This window comes from Aegilops tauschii, chromosome 5 (assembly GCF_002575655.3).
Source record: "Aegilops tauschii subsp. strangulata cultivar AL8/78 chromosome 5, Aet v6.0, whole genome shotgun sequence".
Classification (NCBI taxonomy): Eukaryota; Viridiplantae; Streptophyta; class Magnoliopsida; order Poales; family Poaceae; genus Aegilops; species Aegilops tauschii.
Window position 1 is genome coordinate 463,640,633 of NC_053039.3, and position 16,863 is coordinate 463,657,495.

General features: G+C 46.0%; 3 protein-coding genes and 1 pseudogene across 3 annotated transcripts; all 4 read right to left on the reverse strand.

Annotated features, from left to right (window-relative positions):
- Positions 1-663: 663 nt before the first annotated feature.
- Positions 664-1,737, reverse strand: LOC123494083 (uncharacterized). Its single transcript, XM_045228716.1, has one exon. It carries the CDS (start codon positions 1,735-1,737, stop codon positions 664-666), a length of 1,074 nt encoding a protein of 357 aa, XP_045084651.1.
- Positions 1,738-1,833: 96 nt separating this feature from the next.
- Positions 1,834-4,766, reverse strand: LOC123494084 (uncharacterized). Its single transcript, XM_045228717.2, has 4 exons — positions 4,303-4,766; positions 4,100-4,197; positions 3,600-4,013; positions 1,834-3,218 (listed from the first exon to the last, which is right to left on the reverse strand). Exons 1-4 carry the CDS (start codon positions 4,764-4,766, stop codon positions 1,834-1,836), a joined length of 2,361 nt encoding a protein of 786 aa, XP_045084652.2.
- A 2,263-nt stretch (positions 4,767-7,029) lies between these two features.
- LOC123494085 (uncharacterized) lies at positions 7,030-8,318 on the reverse strand. Its single transcript, XM_073498682.1, has 4 exons — positions 7,907-8,318; positions 7,722-7,817; positions 7,331-7,594; positions 7,030-7,218 (listed from the first exon to the last, which is right to left on the reverse strand). The coding sequence occupies exons 1-4, from the start codon at positions 7,947-7,949 to the stop codon at positions 7,118-7,120; spliced, it is 504 nt and encodes a 167-aa protein (XP_073354783.1). The 5' UTR covers positions 7,950-8,318; the 3' UTR covers positions 7,030-7,117.
- A 4,597-nt stretch (positions 8,319-12,915) lies between these two features.
- On the reverse strand, positions 12,916-14,283 carry LOC141023024 (uncharacterized; annotated as a pseudogene).
- Positions 14,284-16,863: the final 2,580 nt, after the last annotated feature.

Consider the following 16,863-nt stretch of genomic DNA (forward strand, 5'->3'; position numbering starts at 1 on the left):
GATGGTAAATGAACCAATGCAAGAAAATAATATGTAACCTGAACTGAACTGTTAAATAATTAGTTTAGATACGTGAAAGTATCAAGTATTCTAAATTTTTTTCCAAATATTGTACACTTCAGCAATCAGACATGTCAGTTGTCACATTTTTTCAAAGTCGCACGGGCATATAAACTTATTCGCATGTACGCAGGCTAGCTTTTTATTATTTATTTGTAGTACATATGCAAAATATATATTCACAAGCTTCACAAACTTCCCTCCTGCGTGTGTTGGTCTTATAATTCAGACCAATCAGAATATTATAGTTCTGACCTAGCAGATGATTGTAGAGGATCATAAGGGCGTCCATAAACTTACATTCAAACATACTATCAAAATACCAAAATAATAAGAACAGATATGTTAATTTGCCGTAATACAATAGTTTCATTGGATGTTCCAGGTCTTTATCCTGTCAATCACTATATCTGAATCACATATTACACATGAAAAAGTACGCTTGTAGAAAATCTATATCAGCGATGATGTTGTATACATCCAAATATAAAAATACCAAATAAAAAAAATATATGTAAAAGAAACGAAATTCAGCATATCTTGACCATCGCAAGAGTAAATGCTCTGTCATTACTAAACCTGCCAGTCTATTAAGACCGAACTTCAGCCTGTAAGGACTTCCTTGTAGACGATGTTCTTCATCGAGGTCAGTAAGGACACAGTCGGTCTTTTTCGCTTCTTTGGATTGTCCTTTAGCTTGTTGGCCTTCTCCTTCGGCTTCTCCTTCTGAATGAGTATCTTTATGTTTCTCTTCGCGGTGGCTCGAGACAAAGCAACATAGAGCTGACCATGAGAGAACACGGGATTGGGTAGGTAGACACCAACTATCGGTATGGTATGCCCTTGAGCCATGTTAATGGTCATAGCAAAGCTAAGCCTTATAGGAAATTGCTTTCTCTTAAACTTGAACGGAAACATGTCGTTTTCAGATGGGCAGAGAGGTATTCGAGGAAGGAAGACCCTCCTGCCAGCGTGTTGACCAATCATGATTTCTGCATCAATGGTGTTCCTCTCAAAACCTCTTACAACAAGCCTAGTGCTGTTACACAGTCCATTAGCTGGATCAATGTTCCTTAGAAGTATGACAGGGCAGTTCAGCTTTAGCTTGAGTGCATGCGGAGGAAGACCATTAGGAGTCAATCCATTAAGAAACTCCTGAGCGTAGTAGCCATATGGGTCGTCCTCTGCAATGTCAAAGCTATGGTAGATTACTTCATCTCCATGAAAACGGTCTATCATGCGGATGTTTATCTTGTCGACATTGTCGTTTGTCGTGGAAAGGATTGCTCGAGATGTCATGTAATTGGAATCAGACATGTTGTCATCTAGACTCGGAAACACGTGGTCAATAAGTTTCTCCAGGTCGTCAACCTCGCCTGTAGACGGCAGACAAATATCTTCAGGGAGTAGTATGTTGCCTTGATCGTCTACATCCTCAGTGCCATTGCCGACCCTTAGCAAGTAATCTGCAAACCACGTGTCATTATGAGCCCTCATGTTGGTGATGAGCCGAAGCTGCCGCATACACTTCCACAGATGAGAACTTCGGAGGGTTGCATCAATTATCTGGCCCCGTGACCCCCTTCTGACGACCGGAAGCACCTGCCGAAAGTCCCCACCAAAAACAACAGTCTTTCCTCCAAAGGGTCGGTCACGTATTCCCATGATGTCGCGCATGCTGTTGTCCAATGCCTCTACCTCTTATCGCTTCGTCATGCTGGCCTCGTCCCATATTATCAATGAGGCCATCCTTAGGAGCTTGGCGGTCCCACTCTACTTGGTGAAGCTGCACGAGGCTCCATCATCGCAACTCAATGGGATCTTGAACCTCGAGTGGGCAGTCCTGCCGCCAGGCATGATAGAAGCGGCGACGCCCGACGTCGCGGTAGCGATACCAATCTTGCCTTGGCTCCTCACCTTGGCAAGCATCGCCCTGTATAGGAAGGTCTTCCCTGTACCTCCAGGGCCATCAACAAAGAATACACCCCCATCACCGCGTTCAACAGCCGTTAGTATCTCGTCGTATGCGACCCTTTGTTCCAAGTTCAGCGAAGATACCAACTTAGTGTCATCCATGTCAAACTCAACGGTTGTTTCCTCGATGACCTCTCTTGCCTCGCCCTCGGTTGGGTCAAACGCATCATCTATGCTCGGAAGAGCGAAATCAACAATATCTTTACCCATGGACTGCAACATACCCCTAATGTCTAGCAACACCATCTGCTCCACCTCGTCAGGGGACGTGCGTGATCGACGATAGTCATCTGACATAGGCTCGAGGTGCCTATCCCATAAACCACGCACGTCGCCTGGCTCGCAGTGCACCAAGATGGTTGCGAAGAGCCTCCTAAGAGAACATGGCATCGCCCACTGCTCAGCCTCAGTAAGACAGCCGTCGAGCGTGTTGTCTGCCTCGATGAGTCCCAACCTTTCAGCAGCCTCTCTAAAGCTCCCACATAGCACGCCGTCCACGGTGAGCAAGTCATCAAAGGATGTTTTGCCCGTAACATGGTTTAGCAACACACGCAGATAGTATCGGTCCCCCTTGGCAGGATTGGCAGACACGATGCGACCTATCTGAAAACGCTCGACCCGCGGCTTCCAAAACTTCTTTTTCTTCTGCCACGTGAAGCTTCCGGGAAAATCCTTGTACAATATATTTCTAGCCCGAGGGTGTTCCTGGTTAGCCTTGAAATACTCCGTTAACATGGATTTTGAAATATTTTCCGAGGCGACAACATTTTTCAAGTCAGCCTGGGCATTGAATGCGACCCTGTGCATATTCGGGAGATGAAGAGGCAACTGCAAGACAAGAGGGTAGTTGGCGCAAAGTGGAAAGCCAAATATTCTCCACATAGCCTCCGGAGGGGTGATCCACCTTGCGTCAACGTATCTCTTGATGTCATCAATGTTACCATCGGCGTCGGGCTGGTCGATGCTGAAAGAAGCCTTATCATGGCCCTTGTAAATGTACTTGTAAAGATATTTGACGGCCTTTATGCTCGAGCAGACCTCAACGTTGATGTGGCAATTGAACATCCGCAGAAGGTATGGGTTATAAGGCACAACCCATCTGTTGTCCAACATCTTCCCTCGGACCTTAGCACGCCTACCATCGTCTCTACGTCGATAAACTGGGTACGAGTCCTTCCCCTGTGCTGTGTTTTCATTGAACGAACGCGGGTATCTGAACTTGCATCCGTTTTCTTGCATGTAAACATTCTTCGGGTTTAGAGCACCGCATGGTCCGTGCATCATATGTTTTACCACCATTGCATACAATTCTGGATACTTATGCTAGTCTGGGAGCTCTGCGGAAATGAGTCGGTCATACTGCTCGGGGACGATAAGCTTATATGTTGAGTCCATGATCAACAGAAAATGTGCGTGTGGGAGGCCCCTTTTTTGAAACTCGACAACATATACATATGCGACAACAACACCCAGGATGTGCTTCTTGAACAACATGTCCTTCATAGCCTCTAGTTTGCCAAAGAACACGCGAGCCAGAATATCAGGTCGGTCTTGCGCCGTCTGACCAGGCAGCAACTCATTCGTTATCTCTTCCCATTTTGGATTGCAAGTCATGGTCAAGAAGATGTCAGGCTTCCCGTATGTATGTACAATTGCCATGGCATCCATATGCCTCTTCTTCATGTCGCGGTCGCCACCAGGGTATGTTCCAGGGAGAACTATTCTTACCCCAACAGCGCTTGCTCGTGTCTCCCCCGATGTGATCGCATCAACAACTCCTTTATACAAGTCGGCACGAATCCGCGTCTGGTTCTTCCTGTACCACCTTAACCGACAACTTTCAATCTTGACGTACATGTCGACGGCCCATTGCTGCAAGAGGCGTGCTCCACAGAGTATGGGATTAAAGATCGCAGGCCGTGTCTGCAGCATGTAACAGTAGTAGTCTCTGACAGAGACACACAACCTGCTGTTGCCCTCTGCACATGATTGAGTACCATCAAAATGAGGATATAATCGACAAACAAAATATTATTTGTAGCAAAATGGGACGCAGACGGCATACCTGCATCCTCATCATCATCATGGACCAGTTGAGGATTTAGTACAAACTCCAAAGGAACATTACGTTTAGGTAGCTTCGGATGCCAACCTAGTTCTCCCCTTGGATAGAATAAGGGATAAGACAAAGGGTCATATGCTCCGGAGGTCACACGTATACTGTGCCTTTCGTTGTTATTACCACAAAGTGTTATCCTCCGGTCAAACCTTTTTGCTAGGTCGTTGCCCTCAACCCAAATTGCAGCGACCTCAGATGACAACGGTCTGTTATATCTTCTTTGGTCAAGCCTTTTATCGGTGTTTAGGTCTATCCTGTAATCATCGAGGTTGTCCTTGTGTGCACCCAAACTCCTAAATTGCTGGGAGTACGGGTTTTCTTTGAGTATGTCTACTAACTTCTTCACGACATCTTGGTCTAATTGCTTGGTGGCCGCCTTACGATGAGTGATGGTTGGGTCATCATCATAGAAGTATAACTGCAGATGCTCAGGATGGGAGCTAGGCCCGAACGAATGCACATTGTGGTAGATGGTGCCGTGTGCCCGGAATGTGTACACCCCAGACTTCATGTTTGTGTAGTTCTCATCAAGGCTGACGCCAAGGGTTGTGAAGGCGAAATGCCCGTTGAAGAAGCGTATGTTTTCCCGAAAATGTCTAGAATCTGCATCCATGCTTGACCATAGCCTCATCAGCTTTGGGATTGGCTCAGGTTGTTTAAGTTCGATATGGCCATTGCGACAGAAGAAGCCGTCAGTCTCAGACACAATTTTTTTTGCCTTGCAGTGTTTGCAGTTTGCATCGAGCTTCAGTGAGTCGTGTCTGGGATGTTTGTGTAGACAAAGTCTAATGGATCAACCTCGCTAGGTATAGCAGACGACATGATCGCTTCCTCTTCATCCTCCAAGGTGTCATTATCGTATCCTACGTGCATTTGTTGAAACATGATGTTCAAAACATTATTAACTACTAACTATAATTATGATAAAGCCCCACAAATTCATAGATTATAGTTGACCATACCTTCGTCGCGAAACATGTAGTACTCCTCATCCATAAAGTCGGATGGTGTCGTCTCATCGCCAGTGATGCAGTCTCGGAACCCATCGATTTCGTCTGCATTATCTCCATGGCGAATGTGACAATAGACAACGTCATGTCAGATGAGGGTTGGTGAGAATGAGCACAACAAGGTGACAATAGAATTATCATACCATTGGTACCAACAATGAAATTCGGCATGATTGTCGTCGGGTCGCCATCAGATGAATCACCTTCAGCGGCCCGAGAGAGGGGTGTTGCGCGGGATAAGTTTGCTAGGTCTGGACGTGGGAGTGCGAGGGATTCTTTGCACGGGGTGTGCTTCTTTGCCGCATAAGTTGCCTTTCTTTTTGCACTTAACTCCCCCTTCTCTTTGCTGCATGCCCTCCATTCTCGCAGCGTGGTATTTTTTTCTTCAAGATCGATAGTTCCGTGCTCTAGATGTTTCCGATATGTTGCTCGCCTCCGCGCATTTGTTTGCTCCATTTGATCAGGAGTTAAGCAAGTTCTGCGTTGCTTACCACGCTGCTTCATAGGTAGTTGGTTATCATGAATGACAGTTGTACTGATTGTATTGGTATGAGGCAATACCGCCCCATCTTGTGACAATGACGTATAGCTGGACCTATTTGGGTCGGCTGGTTATACAACAGTGTAAAACGCTAATCAGTACTGCATTAATTGATCATTGATACAAAAGGTACCAGCATATTATGTAGGTCATATCAGCTGACTCCTTCCGTCCATTTTCACAAGGTATTAATGTCTAATCAAAAGTCAAACGAGAGGACAATAAAACAATGAGTTTGATAAGCTTGTTTTCCAAGATAACTTATTAAACACTTGTATCCAGAAACATTAGGAATATATATACTATCAAGAGGCAGCTGAATCAAAAAGCATTCTAACCTGATATTGTAAGGGTAGGAAGGTTATCATCTTTGTGCTTCACGGTAGCTCGCCCTTGAGCCTTGATCTGGCTATTTTTGTCGGCAAGGAGCATAGGGTGAGCTTGTACCCCATTAGTGATATCACCGAGAGCGCTCCGTGGAACATTTTGCATACCTGCAATATGGTTACAGGTGTCATACTCACGGATTCTCAGATAATAATCATACTGTTATGAACAAAGGGAGTATATTCAATAGACGTTTGGCCTGTAATATAGAAATAGTCGTACCCGACATGTCAACGGCAGGCATATTTTGATGGAGATGCTTGCCGGCGGCGTCATCATATTTTCTTCGATAACCATCTACCAACGGAGCTTTCATCTGTTCCTTGTTAATGTCAGCATTTTCCTTGTTCTTAAGATACGTTGCCCGCCTCCGCGCATTTATTAGCTCTTTCTTGTCATCTAGTAATAGATGCATGAAGGTGTGAGAGTAGTGAATGCAGGAATGTACATTGTTTTGATTTAAAATCAAACAATCATACCAGATATTGAAAGGTTAGGTTGACTTCCATGCTGTACTTTTTCTACTTCCTCCTCTTTTTTCCTCCGATAAGCAGCTCGCCTCTTGGCGTTTATCTGCTCCCTTTTTTCATCAGACAAGATAACTTTCTTAGATGGTTTGGAGACACGCACGACAGATCCTGTAGTCATGTGCTTGGATGTTGAACCGGATTGTGGTAAAACTTGAGGAGTTGCATTGATGTTTACGTGATTTCCTCCATACATATGAGTCAAATCTAGAGCCTCTGGAACAAAACCAAACCAAAATGATAATGTACTTAGTATGTTAATGAACATCTGCAACACAACCTCTATAAGATAGATACGGTTCACAACGAAAGACGAATCTTGCAATACCGTTTACACTTTGTGCTACGGCTGCGGCTAACTTGTCAGTGAGACAACTGAGAGACACAAACGTTGATGAGGTTGCCGGGTTGCCCGCTTGATGTAAAAATAACCGATAGTGGTCATAACGGGTCAGTTTAGTGCTATCTGAAGAGTAGAGAGTACTGATTATGTTTTATACTAACCTGAGTTCAGTTCGGAAGGCCGCGGTACACATGTGACATCACCATCAGTGGGTTGAGGAACAACAACAACTGCGGTCTGTTCAGTGATGGACTGATCTAAAATTGGTTCATACAAGTAAATAGACGGTCTAATAATAGATGCAGCAAGCTGTGAGAGTAGTCAAAGTAGGAATGCCCATTGTTTTCATTAAAAATCAAACAATTATACCAGATGTTGAAAGGTAAGCTTGACTTTCATGCTCAAGTTTCTTTGCTTCCTCCTCTTTCTTCCGCCGATAATTAGCTCGCCTCTTGGCGTTTATCTGCTCCCTTTTTTCATCAGATAAGATACCTTTTTTAGTTTGTTTGGTGACATTCTCCAAAGATCCTGTAGTCATGTGCTCGGATGTTGAAACGGTTTGGGATAAATCTTGAGCAGTTGACATAGTGTACAGGTGTATTCCTCCATCAATAGGAGACACATCAAGAACATCTGGAACAAAACAAAAGCTAAATGTTATTGTTCTTAGACTGTTCTTGAATGTCTGCAACACAACCTCTATAAGCATGATAAATAACCGAGATTGCCGGGTCTCCTTTTCAATTTGTTTTTTGCTCACCTGAGTTCAGATCGGGAGGCCGCTGAACACATGTGATATCACCATCAGTGGGTTGGGGAACAACCGGGTCTGCGGTCTGTTCAGGTATCGAGTGGCCTGGAGCATGGTTCATACAAGTAACTGAGATTGAAGTCACGAACTTAAGAGAATAAAATGATAAGTACTCTATCCGCACAGCCTCATACCTGGACTAATAGGGTGATTATCAACAACGTTTGTCCCAGCCATCTGATATCCTACACCTTCAGTGCCCACAAGTTCATTATCCGGAAGAACCGGTTGTCCAGACGGTTCAAGTGTCAGCCCATCTGAGTGTCATTCATACAAGTAAGCGAGATCAATTCGATAAATAAATAGTATTAAATCGTGGTAAATTGACAATCCAACTGTCATAAATGGGGTACTCAGGTTGTTCTCACCATCATTTGTCCAATCCAAATTATCTGAAACAACGTCATTTAAGGAAATCACAATCGGGATATAGCTTGACATGTGCGGCAAGTTTTTTAGTCAAAGATTTACCTCTAGGTACACCTGACGCTGTTGTATGTTCCGCAGATTTGCTTTGTGGATTCCCCATACTTACCTACAAGCAAAGATTTCATACTATTAACAATGGCTTGTGAACTGAAGTTGTCTACCATCTTAATGATCTTATTTTGTTATGTTTCATACTGAAGTTGTCTACCGTCAATTATTTATTTTGTTATCCCCTTTTGGACGCGCCCAGGATCCAACTCCTGGCCTCCGTATTGGGAGGTTTTATGTAAACAGACTGATTCTTAATTGTTATGTTTCATGCACTTTCGTTCGTGAACTTGGAGACAACTTGAAGACTATGCTTATTGGACAGGCTGCTTCTTGGCAGTGCAAAGTAAGCAGAACAAGCCACACAACCAAGCAATCAAAGTAAGTAAAAGCAGCACAATCAGTTATGCAAACATGTACAGCAACTAAACATGTTCAGCAACATGCGTAAACAGCTCCTAAGCTATTCTGTTGCAAATTTCAGAAATGGTGCCTGGCATACCATGGTCCAGGAAAGGAGGTCGTCTGCTTGATGTATATGTAATCTAAGATTGCCGACGTTGAGCATTCCAAGTAAGCACAAGCAACCAACTCAAATATGCAATTTTATAACTGCTGTTTGGCCTACCATGCTCCAGCAAAGATAGTCATAAACGAGTATAAACTTGAGATTCTGTATGTATTTTCTGTACATAGGTAATGTGCGATTATTGAGTATAAACCTGCAATACGTACAGCAGAAGTTGGATGCTGGGCGCGTCCAGAAGGGGATCACGGCGCCACGTAGACGGGATCGCGGCCCCGTCTCCTAAAGCGATCCCACACCAGATCGCTTCGCGTCTCCTGAAGTGATCCCACAGCAGATCGCCGCCTCCGGAGATGTTTTTTTGTATGGCCTTCAGCATGAAATATTCAGTATGAAATAATGTGTATGAACTTGCATTACGTAGCACTGAAAGGGGAGCAGCGCCGGTTGAGACCCTGTGGGTGGTCAGAAGGTGGCCGCCGTCGGATCGGGGTCGTGATCGCCGGCGAACACGACACGCGGGATCGCGGCCCCGTGTCCTCGCCCGATCCAACAGCAGACCGCCGCCTCCTGCAAGTGCGACGGCGAAGGGATGGATCCGCCGCGGCGTGGCACAGGGATGGATCCGCCGCGGTCTGGGCGTAGTGGTGGTTCGGGCGTGCGATCGGGCGGCGGCGGAGATCGATCTGCTGTGTCGGGCGGCGGCGGAGATCAATCAGCTGTGTGAACGAGGGATCGATCCCAGGGGTTTTGTTTGCACCGGTTTTTTTCGATCGAGTAAGGCAGAGGTGGTGCGATGACGAAAAAAAAACGGCGGTGGGAGTATGACAAAAATAAACCAGCGAAAATTAACCGCGCGGACTATTCACAAGTCGTCCATTACGAATAGAGATTTTTTTTCCTTCCGGACGACATTCTCAAGCGCCGGCCTCTCCAACGCAGACGCAGGAAACAAGCATCGGTGGCCACCGATCCAACCGAACACGAACCGGTCAACTGCGCCAGTCCTCACTCAGCTCACTCTGCTCTCTTCTCTCGAACTCTCCACACCCTTGACAACACCATCGACCCTCGTCAGATCCAGCGAGCCGGAGGAGAACTCCAGGCCGAACTCCCACACCGTCAGATGCCGGCCACGGCGAATGGCGGCGCGCGGGCGGAGTAGGCAGCAGCCCGCGTCTTCCTTCCCATGGAGACGAGGCCGGCGCAGCTGTCGGCGAGTCCGACGGACATGAAGAGGGCGGTGCGCGAGCGGATGAGGCAGCAGCAGCCGGGCCTTCCCACATGGAGACGAAGCCGGAGGAGCTCCCGCGGCGCTGACGGACGGGAGGGGGAGGGAGCCGTGGAGCAGAGGAGGCAGCAGCCGCGCCTTCCCCCATGGGAACGAGGCCGGAGGAGCTCTTGGCGATTGCTGTACCAATTGTTGTGCGCGTACAAGATGAACAAGCTTACCCGACATCGCGAGACCAGGTATGGGGTCGAGGTAATTCCCCACCGATTGCTGTACCAATCGCTGGTAAATTGAGTTGACTGCTGCCGAGATGCACACATGTGTGTATGGTGATATGAGTCCGTCATGTTCTTCCTGAGGGAAATTTTAATTATCGTGGGAGAATAATATGTGCTGATATACAGTTTTGACAGGTTCCAAACTGACTTATCCTGAATTCACATAGTCCTAAAAAGAAATTTAGGGAGTAGAGCTTCGAATAGGAACAAGAATTTCTTATATAAATCATGGCTGTTTGACTTGACAGTACATCGCATTCCACTGGGGATAGTTCCGTATAAACATCCACATCTTAAGAAATTTGAATGATTGAGTCTGTTGTAACCTATACAAAACCTGATACATAGCTTTGAGAGAACTTTGGACATCATTTGGAATCAGTAATGATAAATATGTTATTGGAAATAAACCCTTTTGGAATGAGCTGAGATTACATTATGAAGAAACTAGAATATAAAATCTCGAGAAAAATAAATAGCATGCACACTAAAATAGCTCTAAATGGTACATCTAATTGTTCCCTTGACCATCTCCAAATCGACGCCATATATGCTCCACCAAGTCTTTCTTCAGCCGGATGTGACGTCGTCTGTCAAGAAGAGCAGCATTTATATCCAGGAGATCGGTGAAGCCATCAATTGGTCCATGCTCTGGTTGTACTGGTGGAATTGGATTACACCCTTGGTCGTACGAATTAAAGTCATAGCGGACCCTATATGTATCTCTCTCGTCCTCGACTATCATGTTATGTATTATGATGCATGCATACATGATTTTACCAAGTAATGATCTCTCCCAGAACCGTGCTGGGATTCGCAGAATGGCGAATCGAGCTTGTAGAACTCCGAATGCTCGTTCCACGTCTTTCCTTGCCCCCTCTTGACGTCGTGCAAAACATTTGTCCCTCTCATTCTGAGGGAGTGGAATTGTTTTCACAAACGCAGCCCATTCTGAGTATATTCCGTCCACCAGATAATATCCCATATTATATTCGATTCCACAAACTGTAAATTGAACTGCAGGAGCTCGGCCTTGTAAGACGTTGGTGAACAAAGTAGATTGATTCAACACATTGAGGTCGTTGGTTGATCCAGCAACACCAAAAAATGCATGCCATATCCACAAGTCTTGAGACGCCACCGCTGCAAGCATCATTGTGGAGACTCCGTGATCACCGCGTGTGAACTGTCCCTTCCATGCAGTGGGACAGTTTTTCCATTCACAATGCATACAATCAAGGCTTCCCAACATGCCCGGAAAGCCACGTGCTTCGTTTATTGTACATGGCCAGGGCTTTCTGGACAAGCTGTAAGTCGCATTGCCCACTTGCATAGGCATCTTTTACCCTGCAGTAAACTCCATGAAAAGCTACAACTTTCCTATTAGTTTTACGCCAATGGTCCTTGCAGTTTTTACTGTTTCTCCTCCGGGTGGGCGGACTGTTTTTATTGTAGTCCTCCGTGACATTCTTCCAATACACATCTCCCTTTTGGTTGTTTCCATCAATGGAGTCTATGGAGTTATTCAACCAAGCACTTATCTGCAACCAAAAAATTATATGCCTAAATGTTACTTCAAGAAATAAATTAGAATTTTTTAACTATGGAAATAATGGAATTATTCTACCAAGCGTTAATGTGCGTGAAAATTGATTATATTACTACAAGTACGTTCAAAAAATATGTGTGTAGAAGGTACTAGAAGGAAAAAATATGTCTACTAGTTGCTTGAAGGAAAAAATAAAATGTTTCCAGTATTGAACCGGCGGAATTATTTAATCAAGTGCCAATGAGTAGTATGCATTCATTATATTTCTACTTGTTCCTAAAATAAAAAATGTGGAATAGATGGATTTTTCCTAATGAAGCGCTAATATTAATAAGATTTTATTATCAATGGCTTACTGATAAATAAAAATTTATTTAGACATTTTAATAAAACTACAAGCATAAAAATACTTGTTGACTACTCACCAGTCTAATGTTGTCGTCCTCGGTCCAAGCTAGACGCCGGCCTCGGGTATCTTCTGCATTGTCATTGTCGTCGTCGTCGTCGTCATCGCTGTCGTCGTCGCCCTGGCCATTGGCAGCATTGTGCTGCATACTCGGAGTAGAACCATAGCCATAATATCCACTTGAATCAAATTGTTGGGACATATGTGGTTGGGAAGACAAATTTACGGGATAATTAGGAGGTGGATACATCTCCGGATATTCATACTGGGAGCTAGCGGAAGCGAACAAATCGTTCTGAAACGGATTCATCGGAAAATCGTGAACAAAAACTTGTGTGAGATATGAGCAGGATTGTCTTGTGTGTGACCAGATAATTTTGAGATGTGCGTGCAACTGGAACCTGCAAAGTAGGACTATATATAATGAGATAGCTTGACTGCATGCATGATTTAGTCAGCACTGCATGCATGATTTAGTTAGTCCGTATGACTGAATGAATGGTTGTAGTTAATTGATTTTTTTCTTGCTAACTCACCGTGCTTTCAGGTTTGAAGATCGGAATTTTTCCCGTGTTGATTTTTTTCATGCAGAATTATTATAGATATAAACAACCTCTATATTTTATTGTAGATTATTTTTGTGCGTGAAGAGAAAGAAAACATATATTTTTTTGAATCAAGAAATATATTTTTTGTGTAGCTGCAAAAGAAAATCAGGTGAGTTAGTTGCGTATAGCTGGCTCCGTTCAGCAAAGACCAGCTGAGGTAGTTGAGCCGTTCCTTTTTGGTCTTCTTTTCTGTTTGGCCGGATCCTAAGTCTTTCTTGAATTTCTTCAATAGGAGAAATCACAGGTCGTGGCCGGAGCCACAGGTGTGCATCAGGGGAAATCCATCCGTTACGTGGCGACTCCATGAGTTTGGTTTCGCCAGTGATGAAGTTGTACCTGTACAAGCGATGTAAAAAGACAAAGTAGACACATCCACCGTCCATGTCTAGCTGGGTGGAGTCTGCAGCGAAGCTCGTGGGGAACCCAAGGTACAGGACATGATCACCCAAACTCCGGCCATCTCTCACCACCCATCGCATCTTGACCTTGCCACCGTCCACTTCTTCTTCCGCTTCATGCACCATCACCGCTAGCGTTGGTACCACGGGGTCATTGGTGGACAAGGTGTCCATGTTTTTATGGTGCCATTCATGCTCGAGTAAGACGGACGCCCACAACAGCTTGCCGCGGGACTCGAAGACGTAGTTGTAATAGCGCATGTAACGTTTGTGCTCGGGTCTATCCTCCGTCATCTCGAGCCTGATGCCGTCTATGTCACCACCATTGTTTGCTAAATTCTGTGTCATGAAGCAGTAGAAGTGTCTCCGCGTCCACACAAAGACCTTGCCATCGTGATATGCGGCACAGTTGTTATTCTATGCCGCCGACCCATACAACAACCTGTTTTCCATGATCATCCATGCCGTGTCACCCGGACGCAGGATGGCCGCCGTGAAGATAGTCATGCAAATATTGACTTCGGCAAAGCTGTACAGAAAAGTCGTGCCGTCGCCATACAAGATGCCAAGAGGGTTCCCCAGCCACCGCACGATCTCATAGTTGTGAGCGGGGAAGTGTGGCAACGGGCAGATGGCTCCGGTGACAATGTCATGGAGTGTTGGCTTGGGATGCCAATCGAAGCGCCAGACGGCCTCGCCGTTCGGGCCGGCCACCCAAGCTGTGTTGTCGAGCGACTGGAGAACGTTGCCGTCGTAGCACCGGTGATAGCTCGAAATCGCTTCGGGAGTGACGCTCCCCGAGTAGAACACGGGGATGTGCATGAGCACGCCGCGGCCGGGGTGCTGCGAGAGCATCCATGGAAAGAACTTGTGGCGGGCCGCCGCCGGTGCTGCGTTCCGCCACCGCCGGCAGACGGCGTGAAAGCGTACGAAGTCGCGAGCGTCGTGCAGGCGGCCAGAGACGTCGAGGAGCAGGTCCGTCGGGAGAAAGACCCATGGACACGCGGGCTCCGATGCGTCGACGACGACGGACTCCATCGACCGAACAATTACGACGATGCAGTCAGTCGATCGCAACCATGTAGTAGAGCTGCGTGTAACCTGTGGTCAACTGATTTGTAGACTCGGCCGGACTCCGATTCCTAATCCTACCTTGAATCAAACTTGTTTTTTAAACTATTTAATGTTATTTTAAATTGATCCCGCAGGTTTTTTGAAAATCTTCTTTGATTAATACAAAATTTTGCAGAAGTCCTTAGATTTATAGACTAATAACCCCACAATTTTAAAATAAGCTTACACACCAATTTATATATAATGCAACAACCGAATAACGTACATGGCCGAACGATATAATGTGATGATGCAACTCTCTCACAAAGCCTATCCTAGAGTAATCGGATCAAGTAGCTCGCACGTAGCTACGCTACTGAAAGTAACTTAGGAAGATTAGAGTACAATGCCCGCTAAGCCCTAGAACACCTAAGCTCCATGACTACGCCCTCAAGAGGAAGAACGACGCAAAGCGGCGCCACTAGAGAGTCCACCGCATAAAGGTTAAACCCAGACATGGAGAGAAGCACCACGGCGACGTCTTCGAGAAAAAAGCGGCCCCTGCGAGCTTCACCATTGTCGACGACAATGCGCCGAGCTTTCCCCTAGCAGCTCCTTCGTGCCACCACGAGGACTCCAGGACAAGCACGATGGGTACAGATCCCACAACAGCAACCCCGAGCCAATCGCCGTCGATACCTCTTGCCGCCTACACTACCAAGAAATCCAGCCACCACCGCCCCATGGTGGCTGTCGGAGAGCAAAACGTGCGAACCACTGTCTATGGCTGCCCCGACAACCATGCCATGACACATCGCCAACCACTCGCTTCACAGCGCCCAAACCGCGGTAGGAAAAGCCTGTCATCGGTCACTGAGCCAAGGTCAGCGCCCCCACCGTAGGAGCGCCCACGCCAACAGTCCCCTCTAGTCCCGATGGACTAGGGGGGACATGACCCAGGACTGCCGACGGTTATCGTCGAGTAGTAAACTCAGACGACGCCAAGTCCATGGGTTGAAGCACTGATCTAACAGTTGGCACAACGTTGTTCCGTCCACCAGCTCCACGGAGCTTCACCTGCACCACAACATGAAGACTCCTCCCCAACTGACCCGCAAGCTCCCACCTAGGCTTAGCCGATAGTGACCTAAAGCCGAGAAGCCTAACTCCAAGGCAATAGCGCGCCAGAACTGACGTGAGGAGCAACCCACCTCGGGTAGGGGAACCATGTCAAACTCCTGATATGGCGGCAAGTGCGTGTCACCGGCCCACAACCAGTAAATGCACCTGGAAAAGGCAGACGCCACCCCATCAGATCGGACAACTTCCGATCCAAAAGGGGGTCGCTCATGGCAGCCGACAAGTTCGGCCGCTGATCAGTCGTGCCCCCATCGGCTCTGCCAGGCAAGTCTCGTAACCTCCATCCAATATCATGGTCACTGCTACCTCTTGAGCACTGCGTTGGTTTTCCCTTTAAGAGGAAAGGGTGATGCAGTAAAGCAGCGTAAGTATTTCCCTCAGTTTTTGAGAACCAAGGTATCAATCCAGTAGGAGGCCACGCACGAGTCCCTCGCACCTACACAAACAAATAAAATCCTCGCAACCAACGCAATAAAGGGGTTGTCAATCCCTTCACGGTCACTTACGAAAGTGAGATCCGGTAGATATGATAAGATAATATTTTTGGTATTTTTATGATAAAGATGCAAAGTAAAGAAAGCAAAATAAAAACGGCGCAAGAAATAACTTGTTGACGGGAGATTAGATATGATGGAAAATAAACCCGGGGGCCATAGGTTTCACTAGTGGCTTCTCTCGAGAGCATAAGTATTACAGTGGGTAAACAAATTACTGTTGAGCAATTGACAGAATTGAGCATAGTTATGAGAATATCTAGGTATGATCATGTATATAGGCATCACGTCCGCGACAAGTAGACCGACTCCTGCCTGCATCTACTACTATTACTCCACACATCGACCGCTATCCAGCATGCATCTAGAGTATTAAGTTCAAAAGAACAGAGTAACGCTTTAAGTAAGATGACATGATGTAGATGGATAAACTCATGCAATATGATATAAACCCCATCTTGTTATCCTCGATGGCAACAATACAATACGTGCCTTGCTGCCCCTACTGTCACTGAGAAAGGACACCGCAAGATTGAACCCAAAGCTAAGCACTTCTCCCATTGCAAGAAAGATCAATCTAGTAGGTCAAACCAAACTGATAATTCGAAGAGACTTGCAAAGATAACCAATCATACATAAAAGAATTCAGAGAAGATTCAAATATTGTTCATAGATAAACTTGATCATAAACCCACAATTCATCGGTCTCAACAAACACACCGCAAAAGAAGATTACATCGAATAGATCTCCACAAGAGAGGGGGAGAACATTGTATTGAGATCCAAAAAGAGAGAAGAAGTCATCTAGCTAATAACTATGGACCCGAAGGTCTGAGGTAAACTACTCACACATCATCGGAGAGGCTATGGTGTTGATGTAGAAGCCCTCCGTGATCAATGCCCCCTCCGGTGGAGCTCCGGAAAAGGCCCC

What these genes read in the sequence shown, in the direction of transcription:
- LOC123494084 (XM_045228717.2), bottom strand. Translation starts at nt 4,766, where the DNA reads ATGGATGCAGATTCTAGACATTTTCGGGAAAACATACGCTTCTTCAAC. An exon ending in GGCAACGACCTAGCAAAAAG is followed by an intron (nt 4,198 to 4,302) that starts GTTTGACCGGAG and finishes ATTCTATCCAAG; the next exon opens with GGGAGAACTAGGTTGGCATC. An exon ending in AACGAATGAGTTGCTGCCTG is followed by an intron (nt 3,219 to 3,599) that starts GTCAGACGGCGC and finishes ATGAAAACACAG; the next exon opens with CACAGGGGAAGGACTCGTAC.
- LOC123494083 (XM_045228716.1), bottom strand. Translation starts at nt 1,737, where the DNA reads ATGCGCGACATCATGGGAATACGTGACCGACCCTTTGGAGGAAAGACT.
- LOC123494085 (XM_073498682.1), bottom strand. Translation starts at nt 7,949, where the DNA reads ATGGCTGGGACAAACGTTGTTGATAATCACCCTATTAGTCCAG. An exon ending in TAATCACCCTATTAGTCCAG is followed by an intron (nt 7,818 to 7,906) that starts GTATGAGGCTGT and finishes ACCATGCTCCAG; the next exon opens with GCCACTCGATACCTGAACAG. An exon ending in GCCTCCCGATCTGAACTCAG is followed by an intron (nt 7,595 to 7,721) that starts GTGAGCAAAAAA and finishes GTTTTGTTCCAG; the next exon opens with ATGTTCTTGATGTGTCTCCT.